Source organism: Pyxicephalus adspersus, chromosome 7 (assembly GCF_032062135.1).
Source record: "Pyxicephalus adspersus chromosome 7, UCB_Pads_2.0, whole genome shotgun sequence".
In the NCBI taxonomy this organism is placed as follows: domain Eukaryota; kingdom Metazoa; phylum Chordata; class Amphibia; order Anura; family Pyxicephalidae; genus Pyxicephalus; species Pyxicephalus adspersus.
Window position 1 is genome coordinate 1,626,146 of NC_092864.1, and position 20,288 is coordinate 1,646,433.

The 20,288-nt window shown below is 39.2% G+C and overlaps 2 protein-coding genes across 3 annotated transcripts in view; both read left to right on the top strand.

Moving 5' to 3' along the window:
* Positions 1-2,911: 2,911 nt before the first annotated feature.
* On the top strand, positions 2,912-11,768 carry LOC140334627 (uncharacterized; the record flags this gene model as incomplete). The annotated part of the gene is made up of 9 exons (XM_072416866.1): positions 2,912-3,008; positions 3,087-3,209; positions 4,312-4,489; positions 5,030-5,179; positions 7,513-7,527; positions 8,410-9,246; positions 10,176-10,310; positions 11,246-11,392; positions 11,677-11,768. Coding segments are annotated over exons 1-9 (1,746 nt in total), but the record flags the coding sequence as incomplete, so codon positions are not given.
* Positions 11,765-20,288, top strand: part of LOC140334800 (uromodulin-like) — a 19,364-nt gene continuing 10,840 nt past the window's right edge. For both annotated transcript variants that reach the window (XM_072417043.1, XM_072417044.1), the window contains exons 1-7: positions 11,765-11,993; positions 14,457-14,576; positions 14,768-14,945; positions 16,304-16,441; positions 16,976-17,785; positions 17,868-17,999; positions 19,371-19,564. In XM_072417043.1, coding sequence (XP_072273144.1) covers positions 11,772-11,993; positions 14,457-14,576; positions 14,768-14,945; positions 16,304-16,441; positions 16,976-17,785; positions 17,868-17,999; positions 19,371-19,564 — 1,794 coding nt within the window. In that variant the 5' untranslated portion in view covers positions 11,765-11,771. The remainder of the gene's footprint in view (positions 11,994-14,456; positions 14,577-14,767; positions 14,946-16,303; positions 16,442-16,975; positions 17,786-17,867; positions 18,000-19,370; positions 19,565-20,288) is intronic.

The following is a 20,288-nucleotide window of genomic DNA, read 5'->3' on the forward strand; positions in this document are numbered from 1 at the left end:
CCTTACATTGGTATGCGTAGAAGGGATCCTGATCATTTCACCTCATATGTTCTGGAACATTTGACTGATCTATTCCTTTCATCCCTAGAAACCAGTAGCAGCTCTTCAAACCTTGGTAAGTTTTTGTTTTTTGTTCTTTCAAAGCTGTCTATTGAAATTGCCTTTTTAAATTATACGATAGGTTTTTTTTATATGTTAGGTGTGGGGGTGACCCCTTGCATTGGTGGTCAGGGCAGAAGGGACCCCTTACATTGGTGATGAGGGTAGGAGAGACGCTTTACATTGGTGGTCATTGTAGAAGTGACACCTTAAATTGGTGATCGGTTTAGAAGGGACCCCTTACATTGGTGATCGGTTTAGAAGGGACCCCTTACATTGGTGATCACGGGTAGAAGGGAACCCTTACAGTGGTGATGAGGGTAGGAGAGATGCTTTACATTGGTGGTCATTGTAGAAGTGACACCTTAAATTGGTGATTGGTTTGGAAGGGACCCCTTACATTGGCGATCAGGGTAAAAGGGACATCTTACATTGGTGAGCAGAGTAGAAGGGACCTCTTACATTGGTGGTCAATTTAGAAATGACCCCTTATATTGTGGGTCAGGGTAGAAGGGACCCCTTACATTGGTGATCTGGGCAGAAATGACCCCTTAAATGGGTAGTCAGTGTAGAAGGGACCCCTTACATTACTCGTCAGAGTAGAAGGGTCAGCTTACATTGGTGCTCAAGGTGGAAGGGACCCTTTACATTATTGAGCAGGGTAGAAGGGACCTCTTACATTGGTGGTCAGGGTAGAAATGACCCCTTAGATTGGTAGTCAGTGTAGAAGGGACTCCTCACATTACTAGTCAGGGTAGAAGGGACCCCTTTAATTGGTATGTGTAGAAGGGTTCCTGATCATTTCACCTCATTTGTTCTGGATCATTTGACTGATCTATCCTTTTGATCCCTAAAAACCAGTATCAGCTCTTCAAACCTTGATACGTTTTTTTTTTTGTTGTTTTTTTTATTTTTTGTAGCTGTGTAGTGAATTTGCCTTTTTTGGGTTTTATGATTTTATTGTTTTTTGCTTTCTCAGAGATCACCATCAGCTCTACAAACCCACAAAACTACATTTCCACAAGTCCGGCTTCTGAGACTTTATATCTCACTACGGACATCCAGTCAGGTATTACTGGCTCTACATGAATGTTAGATTTGGTGTGGACACCTTGCATTGGTGGTCAGGGTAGAAGCGACCCCTTACATTGGTGATCAGGGTGGAAAGGACCCCTTACATTGATGATGAGGGTAGAAGGGACCTCCTGCATTGGGGAGCAGGGTAGAAGGGGTCTATTATATTGGTGGTCAAGGTAGAAATGACCCCTTACATTGGTAGTTATTGTTAAAGGAACCCCTTACATTACTGGTCAGGGTAGAAATGACCCCTTATATTGTTGGTCAGGTTTGTAGGGACCCCTTATATTGGTGATCAGGGTAAAAGAAACCCCTTGCATTGGTGAGCAGGGTAGAAGGGACCACCTAAATTGGCGGTTAACGTTGAAATGACCCCTTATATTGTTGGTCAGGGTAAAAGGGACCCCTTACTTTGGTGGTCTGGGTAGAAATGACCTTGGTGAGTGATTTATATTTGTGTACGTATTTCTGGTTTCATGAGATAAAACACAATAGAAAAAGCCATTTTTGGCATCACAAATACAGAATGAAAGATTGTTACATTGATAACAGAATTGATTTTCTATTGAATACAGTTTTTAAAATGTTACACTGACTGCATTCGCAATGTCATTTCAGGGGATGGAACCTTCCCCATCCCACCAATTTCTACACTGGAATTCAGTACAACAATTTCTACAAGTGCTGCTGCTGAGACTTTATATCCAACTGCGGACATCCAGTCAGGTATAACTGGCTCTATATGTATGTTAGGTGTGGTGCTGACCCCTTTCATTGGTGGACAGGGTAGAAGGAACCCCTTATATTGGTGATCAGGATAGAAGGGACTCCTTACATTGGTGGTGAGCAGGGTAGAAGGGATCCCTACATTGGTAAGCAGGGTAGAAGGGACCTCTTACATTGGTGGGCAGTTTAGCAGGGACCTCTTACTGACATCTGACCACCCTTGGTCTTACACAGACATGTTCTGTCACAAGAACCAGTATCTACAAAGGTACATTTCACTTATTTATTGAACTTCCTGGACTGAACATTTTTATTTGTAATCATAAGAAGTATTGCCATGTGTCTTGAAATTTCCATCAACAAAGAGTTTCATCCCAGCAGCGTGTAGATGTGGAACTACAAAATATGATATCCACCATCACACTGATAGAAGAAATCTTTGCCGATGGAGGCCAATGGAAGCTATTTTCACAATAATATTTGTGTTACAGAGGGGACCTCCTTTACTGTGTTAGCGGAGAAACACATTAACCTTTTGGGTTTTCCATTATACCTGGAAAAAGTCCTGAATCATTTATCTTCAAGATTTCCCCGTGTTACCCGACAATATACCTTGATAACACTGGACAATTCAGGTAAATATAAAATAAGTTCTTTAGTTGTTGAATTATCAGTCTGTTCTTTCTGTTTGGTGATATCTCTCCATCAATACCTAATGTCTGTGATATAAATATATATATATATATATATATATATATGTCATATATATATGTCATATATATATATATATATATATATAAATATAGGGCATATATATATATATATATATATATAAATAAACTGCTTTCTCTTCAGACACAAGTGAGATTATCAGCAACAAGAAGGATGATTTTCTGCAAAGCATAAAGTCAAGCTATTGGAATTCTCAGACAAATGTCCAACTGCTTTCCTGCAATCAGTCCCTCCTATACGGGCTGAAGAGAGCTTTGGAGATTTCCCCTCCCGAGTCCTTCATTGCCATCTTCACATCTGGTTCTATGATGGATTACAATAACACTCAGCTACTCTCTGATGTTTATTCATTGCTGGAGGAGAAGAAGTCACAAGTAAGAACTATTCACATATCATATCACAAATCATCCATGTATCTCTGACTGACGGATAATTATATTGTCTCTCTCCAGGTTTACTTCCTGCTCGTAGAAGGGTATTGCAGCATGGGTGCCTTGGAAAAGGAAATCTTCAATAATGTTTCATTTTTTAGTTTTGGAGAATTTGTCACTTTGAATTATTATATTTATGATCAGGTAAGAAGCTGTATTGTTCAATGTAGAATGTTACACTCTGATTACAAATAATTGGACAAATATAGACATAAAGGCTCAAATCAAAAAGATGTTTGGGATTTGTTTGGCCATATTCCTGCTAATGAAACAGGTTAAAGCCCCAATGTTATTTTATGAAGTTAGTTCATTTGAATAGATTTTTCTACTGATTTTGTTTCAACATACAACAAACAGAGTAGTGAGTATTTTATACAGCAAATTAAAGGAAAAGCATCTTTGTCAATTTTATTTGTATTGTACAAGAATGAAGAAATGACATGTGATTCTCATACTGTACTGGGCACTCTGGCTTCCCATATTATTCCCTGCACCCCCTTTCCCTTATAGTCTTCCTGATGAATTTGGCCACAGATATTCAGGTAGAAAACAAAAAAGAAACATTTTAATATTTGTCAAATTTGTTTGTATATTTTGAGGGTGGTACTACTCCATGTAGACCTGAGACCCTAGAGGCTCCTTTACCAGCGCTAATACCTTAGAAAACGTTGGCATCTTTGGTTTTAGGAAACCTCTGCTAACATTATTATAGCAACAATTCATGCTAAATTACATGGGCAAAGGGAACATTTTAGAGCCCCGTCACAACAGTCAGGTCTGGGGATAGAGAGTCATTATTTGACAGTCAGTGTATTGCTTTTTTACATTGATGGTCAGGGGAGATAGAATCCTTTACATTGATGGTCAAAGGTCTCTTAATTTGGTTCTCAGTGTATTGTTGCTTTTCAGAGAAAAGATTTTAGTTGTTTCATGTAGCTGGATGTGCCCAATGATGATGGCTCAGGAACTATGAATATATAGGCAGTTATGAGATCACCACCGGCTGCCCTAGGCACTAATCTTTCAGAGCCATTGTGGTAAATACAGCTATGTGTTTTCTCTTATATATATAAAAATATCTAGAGTTACTGGTGCAAAAATCTAAATCTCCATGTTTCTGTATTTATGGGTGTTGCAGTAAGATGTGTTTTAACCTTTATATAGTTTAATCCTCCAATAAATCCATGTTTTTAACTTTATTACAATATATATGTATATATGATATTTATGTTCTCCTATTTTGCAGTTGATGCACTCATTGGAATTATTGCTGTCTAAACCTCTGAATTCGTCTGTGCATATCCTCAACATAAAGTTAAATGTCTCTGATCAATACACTGAAGGATTTAATGTCACAAGTTCCTTATCATATTTACTGATCACAGGAAATAACAAATTCTTTATTAACTTCACTGATCCAAGTGGTAAGAACAATATATCATTCAGTAAGAAAATCTAATTCAGTCCTCGGGTTCATTCTGATTGTTGGCATTGCTTACCATATGACTTTCATATGAGGTCATAATATAGAGTAAAAAGACTTTCATTGCAGCCAGTACTAGAGCAGAAACTCTTTGCTATCCCTTACATACAGAGTAGCTACTTTATATGACCAATATTTCCAGTGGAAGTCCTTCCTATAAACAGTATGCCCAACAGATTTTGGTAATTACCATGAAGCCCTCTCTTCGGTTTTGTCTTAATAATCTTACATTGTGATACCTCATATTGTTGTAATTATAGGATCTGTAGAGAATGGACATCAGTAGTACAACACTTTCTGAGTTATCTGAATTTGTTCATCCATTACGAACATACATAACACTCCTAGAAAGATGGCTAATGATTGGATTTTTATTTCTACATTATCAGATCTATAATAATGTATTCTATTTTTTTTGTATACTATGTGTGTATGCCTTCTTCTTTAAACTTTGTTTTTTTTTTTTTTTTTTTTTTTTTAGAAAACACAATTACATTAGAGAACAATCCCAGTATTCCACAGTATTACTCCAGCTCTAGGTCTTTCTTGGTAAAAGGTCCAGCTGCTGGATACTGGATTCTAAATGCCCAAGGGACTGGATTGCTCACTGTTCAGATATTAGGATTTACTGGTAAATTATATCATTCTTTCAGTTGTTTCTTTTTCTATAACAGCAGTGGCCACAAATCAGAACAAATATCCAATATATTTATACTATATATATATACACACACATAAACAATTTGGCAGATGATCAGACATATAATCTATTACAAGTTCTGGTAGACTGTATATTTGGAGCTTTGGTTTAAATGTCAGTGACCAGTGCTTGACCAATGGTGAATAATTTTCATCTTTAACCAACAATTTACCTTGTGCGGCTGCCAGCTAAGTGACAAATGCATTCCTCTAGGATGACCTCAAGTAAATGTGTTGCGTTGCTTGTCACAAGTAAAGACAAATCTTTGCTTGTGTATGTAAGCATTATGCAAAGACCAGTTTTAAAACCATAATACAGTTTTCAGTAATCTGGTTCCTGATCTTCATGATTGGTTTCAGCCACCAACACGCCCATTTTAAATAATGTGATGCGGCAGTGCAATACCATTTTAACAAGATTTGTACTCTAGTGCAGGGGTCTGCAACCTGCGGCTCCGGAGCCGCATGCGACTCTTCAGCCTCCTTGTGGCTCCCTTTGGCTGCCACGGGGAGATCTCTGATGGGGGATCCCCTTCCTTCCAAGACACTGCGGAGGAGGGGGATTCCCTATCCGGTGTTCTAATGAAAAAAATCTACCAGTGAAATAAATCTACCACGGGGCGTGTACAGATGGGTGTGTACAATGACACCCCCCTCCTTTGTACCCCAATTCCTCTGGAATGGGGAGATGTACAAAACCAAAAATGTAGGTGCAAGTGGGGGACACCTGTGACTAACACCCCCTAAAATTTAATTGTTAGGCTATCATCAGAACATAACGAACTCTGCCCATCAAAAAAATCTACCGTTACACATTGCTGGAGGCACCTGAACCCCAATTTCTCTGGAACAGGAAGGGGGTACAGGTGAACAAAATTAGAGGTGCAAGTGGGGGACACCTGTGGCTAACACCTCCTAAAAACCTCCAAAAAACCCCTACCCTGTTACACATTGTTGGATTCTTCTAGCACCTAAACCCCAATTTATCTGTAAACGGGGGTACAGGTGAAAAAAATTTGAGGTGCAAGTACGGGACACCTGTGGCTAACACCTCCTAAAAATTCATAAAAACTCCTCCTATCAAAAAATCTACCCTGTTACACATTGCTGGAAGCATCTAGCATCTGAACCCCAATTTCTCTGGAACGGGGGGGAGGCAGTACAGGTGACCAAAATAGAGGTGCAAGTGGGGGACACTTATGGCTAACACCACCTACAATTGAATCGATAAGGCATCGTCAGAAAATAAAGAACTCTGCCCATCAAAATAATCTACCCTGTTACACATTGCTGGAGGCTTCTAGCACCTGAACCCCAATTACTCAAGATTGGGGGGTACAGGTGAACAAAATTAAAGCTGCAAATGAGGGACACCTGTGGCTAACACCCCTTAAAATTTCATCGCTAAGGCATCGTCAGAACATAAAGAACTCTGCCCATCAAAAAAATCTACCCAGGATGATACGTTAGAAGCCTCCAGCTAATGTAACAGGATGATACATTAGAAGCTGGAGGCTTCTAGGGGCATAGTTCAGCGTTTAATTTATTTCATAGTAGGCCTACACATGCACACTTGTTGTAACAGGTAAAATTAAAAAAATATTAAAACTTTTAAAAGTTTATAAACTGTGTTATGTTTTGCGGCTCCTGACTATTGTTCTTTAGTGGAAGAGGAGGCAAAATGGCTCTTTTGATNGTAAAGGTTGCTGACCCCTGCTCTAGTGGTTAACTTTAGAAGAAAACCATCATGGACTGACTATAATAATTCTGTAAACATTGACTATGGTCCTAAATAGGCATGAGCAATTTGCGAGAATTTTGCGGAACCTCGAACTTCCGATTTCACGAAACCATCGGAAGATCGAGGAAACTATAACAGGAGGATTTACGGGATTCCCTGGGAATCCTCCTGTTTGTGATCACACTATGTTCCCAATGAATGCGGCCATGGAAAAAAAAATTGGGCGCAATCGGCGAATTTACACCGGCCATTGTCGCTTACAATTTCAGTAAGCAAGAACGGACGAATTCACAGCAAGATCAAGTTTTAAAAACTTGCTCACTCATCACTAGTCTTAAACCCAGGATCCAGTCACTGATGTATTGCTAACAACGAGCGGCTCAGAGGCAATAGATAATATTCTGCATGCAGTGTGTAAATGAGAACTCTGTAGTTATTTGTGCGGCAAACATTTTTTAGATGTAAAAATAAAAAGCTGCTGGGCAGCAAAAACTAAATTTCGCTTTTTTGTATCTCTTCTGCAGGTCCTGACATATCAGGTAAGTCCGATCAATATTACAATTGTGATTTTTTTATTGTAATAGATTATTTGTGCAATACTTTCTGTGCAGTTTACAAAATTATTGATAACATTTATGATACATGTTGATTGGCGTTTTCTTGTGTTTGATCTGCTCAAAAATCAGTTGACTTTAAAGCGTAACTAAACAGAAAATAATAAAAACACACTTACCTTTAATCCTGCAGATCCCTCGATGACGCTGGACCTTCCCTCAATCTGGTCCTGTGTCTTCCTAGAATTCCTCTCCCTCCGGGCACAGAAGAAGTGTTGTTGCACCTAACATAAATAAATAAATAAATAGCATTTTTACATTATATAAAAAGGTTGTCTAATCTTTTATGTAAAGTAAAAATGTGGAGTTTAGGTACACTTTATTGGGCAATACACAGTTAGTATAGAGGCTGCATTTGACATGCTTTGCATCCTTCTGAGGTGTTTTTAACTAAAGACAAAACATAAATCTTCAATTAAAGCCCAGTCCTGCTTGAAAGCTTCATTGGAATAGAAAAAACCCTGTTTGATACTAATGCTTATTGCTGTGAGCCCGTATAGTGTTGATTAAGGTCTATGTTGCTGGGCTTTGATGGGGAAATGTTGTATCCTTTTGACCTTGGTTTTACATTATTTAGAATTTCTTGTACAGTCCATCTGCTTTTGGATTCCCATAGACCCTCATATTAGCTCCAGCATCTGAGAAGCTCAGCACCCTGGGGGGGGGGGGGGGGGTAATGAGGAGGAAGTGAGAGAATAGTAGAATGCAGATCATCCATCTACTGTGTCTGATATCTATTACCACATCCAACTTTTATTTATTAGAGAACTTTATTTTTTTCACCCAATATATTTTATTTCTGTTTAGGAAACTGCTCTGATTCTGGCTGTCACCCCAATGCAACATGTGGAGAGTTTGGAGGGGACCAGCAGTGCACATGTAAGGAGGGCTTTGCAGGAGACGGCTCATATTGTGAGGATATAGATGAATGTCAGGATCAATACATGAACAATTGTAATTTTTATGGCACTGGCTCCTGTGTGAACATTATCGGATCCTACACATGTGCATGTAACACCGGATTTGAGTATAAAGAAGAGTTTGGCTGCGTTGATATTGATGAGTGTACGGGCAGCGCTCCGAATGACTGTCACCCACTGGCTGTATGCACCAATAGACATGGCACTTATACCTGTACTTGTCCCAATGGATATTATGGAGATGGAATATATTGTGGGGTCGCTCAGTGCCAACCAGGAACCCCGTGTAACTCTAATGAAGACTGTATCTATAACCATGGGTTTTATTCCTGTATTGACCCTTGCTCTAACTACAGCCTACTTAATGACACATGGCGCAGTACTTCTAATGTACATAATGAAAGTGATTACTTGCGTTCCACCGATTGGGTTCATTGTGACAGTGGCCTAAATGGCTGGTATCGTTTTAAAGGAGAATATGATCTGCGAATCCCAGAGTACTGCGTGCCATTTTACAGCTGTGGCACACATGCCCCGATATGGATGAACGGCTCACATCCAACAATCGAAAATGGCATCATTAGTCATACTGGTTGTGCAAACTGGTGGTGGGGTAACAGTTGCTGTGCATGGTCCAATCAGATTTCAGTAAAAATGTGTCCTGAAGGATTTTATGTATACAAACTACAGGGGACTCCAAATTGTTACTTGGCCTATTGCACAGGTAAGCATTCACACATCAACACCTTACATTTCTCTCATTTCATTTATACAAATAACAGATTTGTACAAAACTCCCAGCCCCCTTATTTCTGACACTCTCATTCCTGTTCAGTACCCTCCTATAGACCTAAATGGGCCATTCCTAGGCCAGAGAAAACCCTTTCAGATCTATTAAAAGTTGTTCTGCAGATGTGAGCAGTTCCAGTAGGATCTCTCTAAAAAAGGGAAATACCCCAGGGAGCCATGACTATCGGGAAAGAACATTAGGCACCAGATGGTAGTTATCAAATAAAAAAGGATAGAGGGCTGGGCAGTTTTGGATCGGGTTTTTTTAAAGAGTGGTGAAGGTTTGGAAACTTGGTCACATGTTTTCTTTGATCTCAAGGATGAAGGTAGCTTGGTCGCTGACCAGAATTAACTAAAGGTACTGATGCATGGAATTATGGCCTAGAAGCACCATGACTTAGATCAATACAGGTTGGGTGGAAGAGATTTGAAGAAAGCAGTAGTGTGTCCCACTCCAAGAACACAGTACAGGGAAAAAACCTGTAATAAAAGCTTTCATTCTAATTTATGAAATCCGACATGTTACATGGACCCTCATTTCCTTCTTCAGGGCAACAAATTATTTGTAGGGGATTGTAAGAGAATTGTAATTATTAAGACTGAGCCTCCATGCTCACTCTGCTGATCCTTGTGCTTGGAGTAGTACCACCGTTTTATCTTACATCTGTTCTAGGCTTTTAATTGATAATAATGAGATATTTAAGCTGATATCCTGCTTATGTATTTGTAGGAATGTTTATAGATAAACATTTATGGATCATGATATATATATATATAACCAAAGGATGTTGTTCTACTGCTTTAAAAAAATGTTTTTGTTGCTGCCAAATGTTGAGTCTGATTGCATTTACAATGTAATTTTAGAGAGTCTGACAAACACCACAGCAGAACCACCTACAGCTTTCAGCACAATAGACTCTATTATTACGACGTCGTGCCAGCATGGAATAACTGGTGCTTCTACAACAACAAATACAAATCATAACTGTACAATGAGAGGTAAGACAACAGGGAATGATACTCTTATGACAAACATGACAACATATCCTGTACTTCATAATTGGTTTAGGTCACTGAAGAGAAGTTTAAGGATATTTAAATATAATACCACAAAGCCACCAATATTACAAAGCTTAGAAGTATTTATTTCATGATATAACTCCCCCACCCCAATAGAATATTCAACCCAAGCATGAGGAGAGCGGGTGGAACAATGAAGAAACTGTACATGGGCAATGTATTGTACTGTATTAGTGTAATTGGTGTAATCACACACCAAGATGTGCTTTCCCTGGTTGAGAAACACTGGTATAGATGATATGTAGAGGAAAGTTCTTGGAAGAATAGGAGTATAATATATGGAATATTGTTTCCCATACAACATGGGGCTAATAGGGTTCACTAAGGTGTAGACTTGAGTATTCTGACATTAAAAGCCAGTTTGTAGCACCCCAATAGAGGCCCTGTTGGAACTCTTGAAAGTTGGGATCACAAAGGGTAAAATAAATACTTGAAATGAGGGCTAAACACAACAACATTACTAAAGAAATGACCCTTAAACCATGGAGAACATTCTGGCAGAACACAGCAGTATTTCAATTGCTTGAGAACTGAGTAAATCCCATTCACTGTCTAAAGCAGTGTTTCTCAATAAGGGTTCCTCCATAGGTTGCTGGGGCTTCCTTGAGAAATGAGCAGTTTGTACCACTTAGGTCAGTTTAATGGACACCAATGATCTCTCGGGTTACCTGGGTGATAGTCTTCCCACTGACCGCCACACGAATGTACTTTGAGCTGTGGATATAGTAATTATCGTAGGCAGTCCCTAATGACCTGCAGGTTATCTCAAAGGTTCCCCTATGTTAAAAAGGTTGAAAGGCTGACCTAATGAGTGTTTTTTTGTGTAATTCTGTCCTTGTTTCTCTGTATTGTAGAAGGCACTTCCTTTGCTTTGATTAGCCATGGATTTCTCAACATTGAAACCTTTCGATATGGTCTAGCCGTACTTCTAGGACAAGGGAGTCAACAAATCCCCTGCCTGTCCCGGCAATACACACTGATGACCATTACCACCACTTCAGGTCAGTAAATGTGCACAGTGATGGGCAACACCCAGAAAACAATTACCAATCTCTATCCCTCCCCAAAAGTTGGATTTATTTAATTCAAGTGTAATTTCCCAACTAATAGGAACACATTTCAGCAACAATGTCCAGCTAGATACAAAATCCACCTTACCTCAACTGTGCAAAAATAATTGAAGCCATTGGTTACTGATAAGCATTAGATCAGCGGTCGTAGCCCAGGAGCTACCTGGGGATTTGTTATCACTGTGTCAGCAGACATTTTCATCTCTTTCTTCCAGGACTGATTGAAAGAATGTACCCGACATTTGGAAATATGCAGGATGACTTACCAAATTGGTCCATGGATTCTGCCCAAGACTACAACTCCTACACCATGCATTATAAATTACTTTACAATCATCGATTTGCTTTCCCAGATTTAAGCTATCACTTCGGCTTGAGTGAACAATTATTCCTGCTGGCCTTGAAAAGGACGCTGGAGGTCTCTCCAGTTGGCTCCTTCATTGTGATGTTGGCCAGCAGCTTCACCACCAGTTACAATGATTCTTCTCTTTTAAATGATGTTTACACATTGCTGATGGAAAAGCAATCCCAGGTAAATATATCGACTTTAACAAGGACAATAATAAAATATTAGTGACAAGAAGTGTATACAAACCTTAAAATGGTATGTAATGCCATAACACGGTCTTGGATGTAGCATGTTTTTTTTTTTCGCTTGTTTCCTCTAACTGAAGATCTACCAGTATCACACTTTCGGTTCTCGGGTGACAACCCTCTGTCACTGCACTGCATCTGTGGTGGAGCAGCACTGAAAAAAGTCCTAAGACAATTTAAAATCTAAAGTATAATATAAAGAGAATTAGGGACTGGGATGAAGTGGTGGATAAATGAACTGAAACTGATACTACGTAGGTGGTGCCAGTATGATAATGGCTCTTCTGTATGGTAGCAGTACAGGAAATCATCCCAGCACTCCCCATTAAGCATGGCTGGAGGTGCTTAAATGGGCATAAAAGTGGTACTTGCAGAATTCTATAAATCATTTTGCTGTTGGGCTGATGTCCCATATGGGTTGGTCTGGGTATGTGACTGGGCCCCATACCTCACTGCTTCACAGAATTAATTAGGTGATTTTGGTGGGTTAAGTGGGTTTATATGGTACAGCTGTCTCCTGATGGCACTGGAGGTTCTACAACCTTCAGAGCTTCAGAACATCCTGATTAGCTAATTTCTAGGCTGGTATATGCTATTGAATTATTGAGAGTGTAGCTGTTGCTAGGAGGAATGCATAGGAGAAAATCTTGCTTTTTGTGTTGCTTTTACAACATCAAATGACAACAATGATTAAACATTCAATCATTAGGGATGAGAGGGAATGCCTCTGGAATTCTTGTGAAAATTGTCTCAAACTTCCGATGGGTCCGCGAAATCGGTTCCCCGAAATTAGTTAGTTCCAGGAAATCATTGTCTGCAGTCCCCGGGCGCTGGAGGTTAATTAACTTCTAGTGCCCCGGGGATCGCAGTGGATTCTCAGGGCTATATTTATTTATGCAGCCCTGGGAATCCTCCTGTTTGCTATCCCTGGCACTGGAGGTTAAATGGGGACAATTCTCCCCATTCAAAACCTCTAGTGCTCCCTGATTGGCTGAGGAAAGCTTTCCACAACCAATCAAAGAGCACTAGAGGTTTTGAATGGGGAGAGTTGTCCTCATTTAACCTCTAGTGTCGGGGATCGCACTTTGAGCTCATCAATGAATGCAGCTAGCACTGGATTCATTGATCAGCACAGCCCGCAATTTTTTTTATTTTATTTTTTTTAATCAAAATACGATCGACGAATTTACACCGCCTATTTACAGAACGGCCGAATCCATCGCAAGATGAAGTTTTAAAAGCTTGCCCATCCCTACACATTATACATTTTTATTTACAGCTAACTGAGACATGTGTGCCATTTAAAAGAATGATTTGTTAGGGAAAGAATAACTTTTAATGCAAGCTCACTAGGGTCAAGCTGCCGGAAATGCGCACTTCGAAAGGCCAGATCATTTCAGTTCATAAATATTGGGAGAATACACCAGTGTATCATTGGCAGCTTAAAATACTTTGATAAATGGGTTAGATGGGTCCAATGTCAGATTGTAAATACACGTACATGAGTAAACTTCCAAACTGGTTGATAAATTAGACCCGACCTTGTTGGTGTGAGTGTTGGTCCAAGGTTGGAGCTCTAAGTCTATTGACCTGCCAGAAGTACTACATTAGTTTTCCCATTTGTTGCCATGTTTTCTCTAATATAATTGCTAGTAGTTTGATGAACTGGCCAAGGTGCCACATTGAATCAGAGGCCTCCTTAAAGTTTATTGTTTTGTATTGTAAACATGGTTCTTCTTGAGTTTGTGTACGGTGTAAATGTGTCCTGTATATGTTTGGTATTGTGGGAGATTAGCTTCAATGTACTTGCTGTAAAGAGGTATATCAGGCTCCAGTTCAATTACAGAGTGCTCAGGGGATCAAAGTCATTACCGCCTGACAGTAACAAAAAAACACAATTTTTTGTCTCCTGTCTCTCTGACAATCACTTCAGAATCGCTGGTCTACCAGACCTAAACCTCTCCCAGCATACAGGATTTACATAGCCACACCTGGCCTCATTCAACTCGCCCCTTGTTCCAAAGACAGGTGCCTATTTATCATGATCCAGGTAATCCAGAGCCATCCTCAATTGCTGGTCTGGAAAAAGGGAGGAGTACCTGGCCCACCCATTCCTTCCAGGACAATCCGGGCCTGGATCCCCCCAAAAAGCTGCAAGTCTGCAGCAACACCATTGCTAACAGCCTTATCCAGGCCCTTTAATCACTTCTTCCAGGGAAAATAGAGGTAAACAATTCCAAATACCCTTCACATTTGTATGTATATATATTTTATCCTGGTACAGTAAATATATAAATAAATATATATAAATGTATATATAGTTAAAAAAACATAAAATTGAGCCCAAACCATTTACATTTCTATTAAACTCAACAACAACATGCCATCTTCTTTTTTAAAGGTGTTTATTATAGCAGATCTGAAGAACCCAATAGATCCAGCTCTGGAGAGCACATACAATGACATCGCCTCGTGGAGTTTTGGACAATATTTAAAGGTCCCTGATGAGCAGTTACAACAGGTACACGTATTGTATGTATTGTCTTAGTTCATGGGTCTGCAAGACAACAAAGTGTGAGAGGTATGAGATCAGAATTCATTCATAGCAGGAAGGGGGGAAAATCTCGGAATTATTCGATTTGCCAATGTAGTTGTGTATGTTTTCAGTAACATCACACCAATACATCACAATATTTTTTCTGTCTCTTGCAGGTCTTCCTGGGGTTGAGGTTGTTTTATATGAAACCTTTAAATTCACAAATACATATCTTAGACATCAATGTGAATGTCAACATTCAGTACAGAGAAGAGTTTACCATAACGACCCCACTGAGCTTCCTCCTACTCAGCACTAACAAGAACTGCACTCTGACATTGATTGATTCCACCGGTAAATCATGAATTCTAATCCAACGTTCTATAAAGATCTATATATGTGATCTGTGATAAGTATTTACCTAATTTCAAAATACATTGGCTCTTTTCTTATTTGTATAGGAAGGACAATTTTATTTTTAACAAAATACCATTAGAGTCTTGTACCATGTTAGCCATTGATTATTGGACAAAGTAGTATAAGTGCATAAGGGGAGTCTACACAATGGGGGAATCTTTTCTGGTCACAGCTGTCTAAAAGCGATATCCCTTTACATTGGAGAAATCCATTACTGCATACAAGTAGTGAAGCCCAATCTGAGTCACAATTTTTTAATTAAAGCCTTCTTTTCTAACTCCATTGTGGGTGCTGCCATCTTTACCTGGTCTTCTTCGCGTTTACGTTCTTGGCCATCTTGGTTGACCAGACAGTAATAATATAACTTCTGCAAGGATTCAATCCTTCCTGGCAGCCATCTATGCTGGGATTGTACAATAAAATGTGCACACATAGATCTGTATACATTGAAGATTGTGATCAGGAAGGTAAGTTTGACCGTTCTGCAATACATACCATGCTTACTCGTAATTTGTTTTTTCATTGTAGTCTTTATTCCTGTGCACAGTCATTGTGAATGTCTCAAGTGGGCCCTTATTAGGTGTTTTGACTCAAAGCAATCAGTCCAAATCAATGGCCACACCTAACAATATTTTTGGCAGTCCTTTGCCAGAAATTTTTGGCCCCCATGATTAGAATAAACTGTATGGATTGCCACATTGGGCTCCAGCCTAAAGAATTCAAGGTAGATTGTTACAGTTACATATGCAATGCTCAGGCTAAAGAAAACTTTTTTTTCTGATTTTAATTGAATAGAAAGAAGTAGAGAAGTAATCCTAAAAATTGTAATGTTTGTGCATTAGTCTAGTCTGGAGCAATCATTTGGTCATGGCTGGTCCAGTCCGTCATGGGTACTTGTGTTTTTACCCGGTCCTCTTCCAGGTTTGGGATTTTGGCCATCTTGATTGACCAGAAATTGCAACTCCTGCACCGGTTTAGTTATTCCTGCTATGTCAGGACTGAAAAATGAGCTGCACATACTTAGGTCAGTGTACATTAAAGAAAAGATTGGGAACAGGCAGGTAAGTTTGTAAAAAATATTTACAGAGGTAATCCCAAAAAATTGTAAAGCCCTGTATTGGTCTAGTATGCAGCAATCAGTTGGCCATGGATAGTCCTGTCTCTTGACATTTACATTCACAGCTCTGTACCTGGTACAATCCGATCTATGCACATCTAGACAAACTAACAAAAAGTGTATCTCTGGGATATGTAATGTCATGGCGGCTCATTTTTCCATTTCTTTAACTTTTCAGGCACATATGCTGAATTTGCTAGGACTCAAAATTATATTGCTGGAAATGCGTATTTGATAAAGAACCCAACTTTAGGAAACTGGATTCTGGAGATAACTGGAATTGGCTATATTTCCATTAAAGCGATGGGCTTTGCTGGTAAGCATGTGGTTATATATTTCCAACATGTTCCCCAGCCCTGATTCTTTCAACCGTCATGTAGATAATCAGATTAGTACTAGTTATAATTTACTGAATTGTAAACCATTTTTGCATAGTACATGTTAGACTAAAGGTCGGTGATAGGGATGGGGATGAGAGTTTTGATTAGGAATAGGTAAGGTGCATGGTCAGGTGTTTATTTTTCGACCAATTTTTGAGATATAGGTTGATTTAGTGGATTAAGATAAAAGGGAATTACTGGAAATAGAATTACAGATCCCATATGATTGTGTTTTCTTGTGTAAAGTCAATATAGTAAATACACTTCCAAAGCCACACCGGGAGACTTCAGTGCATTGGGAAAAGTATAGGAATTTTGGGAATATCTCCGCTCAGGGATCACAAACTGCAATATATGGCCTAATAGGGTATCAAAGCTTTCCTCAATTTACCTAGAAATTGAGCATAAATGAGTGAAATGTTGCTTGAAATACTTTTGAGTAAATTTAACCAATAAAATGTTGATTTCAGCTGCGGAAAATTGTTCCAGTTCAGATTGTCACCCAAATGCCTCCTGTGACGAGTTTGGTGGCTACCCGGAGTGCTCCTGCAAAGAAGGATTTGCAGCAGATGGATCATTTTGCTCCGATGTCAATGAATGTGAAACGGCTGCTGAATATTTTTGCCTTTCTAATAATTGCAAGAACCACATTGGATCTAACTTGGGCTTCATTAATTGCAGCAAATGTTTTAATGGATTTGAATACACACAGGAAGCAGGTTGTGTGGACATTAATGAATGTGCTGATGACTTTCTTAATAACTGCCATCCCTTGGCAAACTGCATAAATGAGCTGGGGTCCTATACCTGTTCTTGCCCTGAGGGATATACTGGAGATGGAAGAACCTGTGAATTGAATGGATGCTCACACATTGCACCATGTGATGATAGTATGGATTGTGTGAATTCAAACGGCTCTACCATCTGTTTAGATCCTTGCTCCCACTATGCAGAGCCAGAATCTTGCTACAGTGGTACCTTCTATAAAACCTTTTGTAATGCTCACACTGTCAATGACTGGTATCGGTTTCCAGGAGAGGCGGCACAGCTTCCGGAATACTGTGTGGCACCAGTATATTGTGGTGGTGTAAATACTGCCATCTGGTTAAACGGCACCCACCCTACCATAGAGGATGGACTGGTCAGCCGCACAGCTTGTGCCGCATGGTTACACCAGTGCTGCGTCTTCTCCTTCAACGTGTCAGTTAAAGCTTGTCCAGATGGGTTTTATGTCTACAAACTCAATCAGTTATTTGATTCTTACAATGGATATTGTGCAAGTAAGTACTGTGAAAGTCAGATTACTAATATGTAACACTTCATAAAGGTAATATATTTACTGATTGGTATTTCTTTTCATAGAATCAGATTACAGCTGCCCAGATACTCATTGTTTTCCTGATGAAGAGTGCAAGACCATTGATGGAGTATCAGAATGTCATTGCAGTACATCATTGCAGTACTCCACTGCCCCCAAATATGCCATGCTTGAAGGTAATGACTCTCAAAACTAACCAGATGTTGTTCCAAATGTTTCCAAAATATAATGTTCCTACTGCAAAACCAATAGCATGTAGTAGTCAGTTGCATTCATCTGAATATAATATTCAAGTGGTTAATCTACTCATCAACATTACAGAATAAATCCAACTGGAGGCGACTGACTACTGGTAGCAACATTCACTTTTACATTATATAGGCCAAACCTACCTTTAAATGGAGGGGGTTAATTATGCTTTTTCCACCTTGTCGTCACAGTTTAGGGACCCTTTCTCTATTCCAGGATGAATGTGGCTCAAAGTGCACAAAGCAAGTTTCACATGGTAAAATGTCACCACACAAGAGATCTATCACTTATTATAGTAAAGGGGAAAAAGTGACTTAAAGTAGAACTAAAGTTCCACTTTAAAATTTGCAACCAGGCAGGACTTTATTCTACAAAAATACAGGCAATGTCCCTTCTGCAATAAGCCTGCCTGATCTATCTCTTAGCCTGTGCCAAATCAAACCCAACACGTATTGGGTTCCCTTGTGATTGCCAGGACAGAATAGGGTGATAGGTGAGTATAAAGAGGTTTTAGATTCACTTTTGGTGAAGATGACTGTTAACCTTAACCATCCAGTCATAAATAAGGAAAAATACTGTTTTTTCTTTGTCCTTCGACATAACGGGGTATTTTTTGGAAAGGTCATCCTCCCCATATTCACTAAGCAAAGTGAATCATCCCTTGCAAGACGATAGATAGTTTGTGAATAATAAGTGAACAGGGTAAACTCGGTGTTTCCAAATGTGTTCCCAAGAGCATGGAAAACCATTTGTTTAAGACAGATCTTACCGAATCCCTGCCAAAACATTATCACTATCCATTGCTTGATCACTTTGGATTACATAACATTATTTGGTATAGTATACCCCAGGCTCATCGACTATGGTAGAAAAAGTAATTGGCCAAAATGGAATTTTACGCATCACATTTCTTCTTCATTTTGTAAAGAGGTGATGGGAGCAATGATTAGAAATTATCAAGGCAAAGACAAGGGAACAAAAAAGTGGATGAAAATGATTTTCAATGACTTCAATTCTCTGAAGTTTTTCAATTATTCAAGTCATGGTATTATTTGTTGTGGTTGGTAACACCGAGCTGGACTTGTTTTATCATTTTGAAAGCTTTTTACTGCTTAAACAACTTCTTCTGAATGTTAGGAATAACTCATTATTTATAGTCACACACACAATTCAATCACCTTCATTCATTCAACATAGATTGTGATAAGGCAAAGTTGACTTGTCATGAATGTGATAAAAGTAGAGAAATTCTACACTTATTTTGTGTATATCTGCTAATTTTGTTTATTTTCCCCCAGGCATTAATATTGAATGTGGTATGAATCAAATTAAAATTTCGTACAGTAAATGTCACATTGAGTTATCAGGATTCAGCACCTCATCGTTACATCTAAATGACAGTAACTGTTTTGGGGACATTGAAATAGGAGATAAAAAGTACATTACAGTCACCACACTGCCTAGGAGTGGGCACTGCGGAACACAGCTGGTGGTAGGTATAATAAATAGTAAAATAAATGTTTTTTATCAGTTAATACAAAGTATTGTGGTGGCATGGTGGTACTTTTTCATAGCTAGGTAGCTTAGGACCATAACTTGGAGGCCACCAGGGTGGACAGTGTTCGAAGAAACTCAGACAACTTTATTACATTTGCTTTTCTGTCAAAACCCAAACTTAAAATATGAGGTTTCCCTCAAAATACTTTTTTATGTACTACTGCTTGATTGAGACAACTGCTGTCAGGAGGTGTCCTCAGTCTTCATGTGTTATTCAACTTGGAAGACTAAGGTTCCAGGTGTAATTGACCCACCACCTGATGAGCTATAATCATGGAGCACTGCATTCTATGTGATGATGCCTCATGTCAGCACAGCTTCTTTCAGCATCAAGGATCACCGACTTATGGAGAAAACCCAATGAGAAAGAGAATGTTACAGCTAGGGGCCTGTGAAATATTGTGGAGTGGAAGGAGGGAGCTCGGAGGTGGATGGAACTAGGATGGATGGAACTAGGATTCTATCTGGATGCAATACTCACATTGGCATTGGTGTCTTGTTCAGAAAATCCTGGACATGTTGATGCTCTTTTTTTGTTTGAGTTAGTCAACTGAAAAAAGTCCATCAAGTGCAACCACTAGGGAAATAAACATATCCCAGATATAATCCAGAGGAAGGCAAAAAAACCCTAGTTTGGTACTCCAACAGGGGCAAAAAAT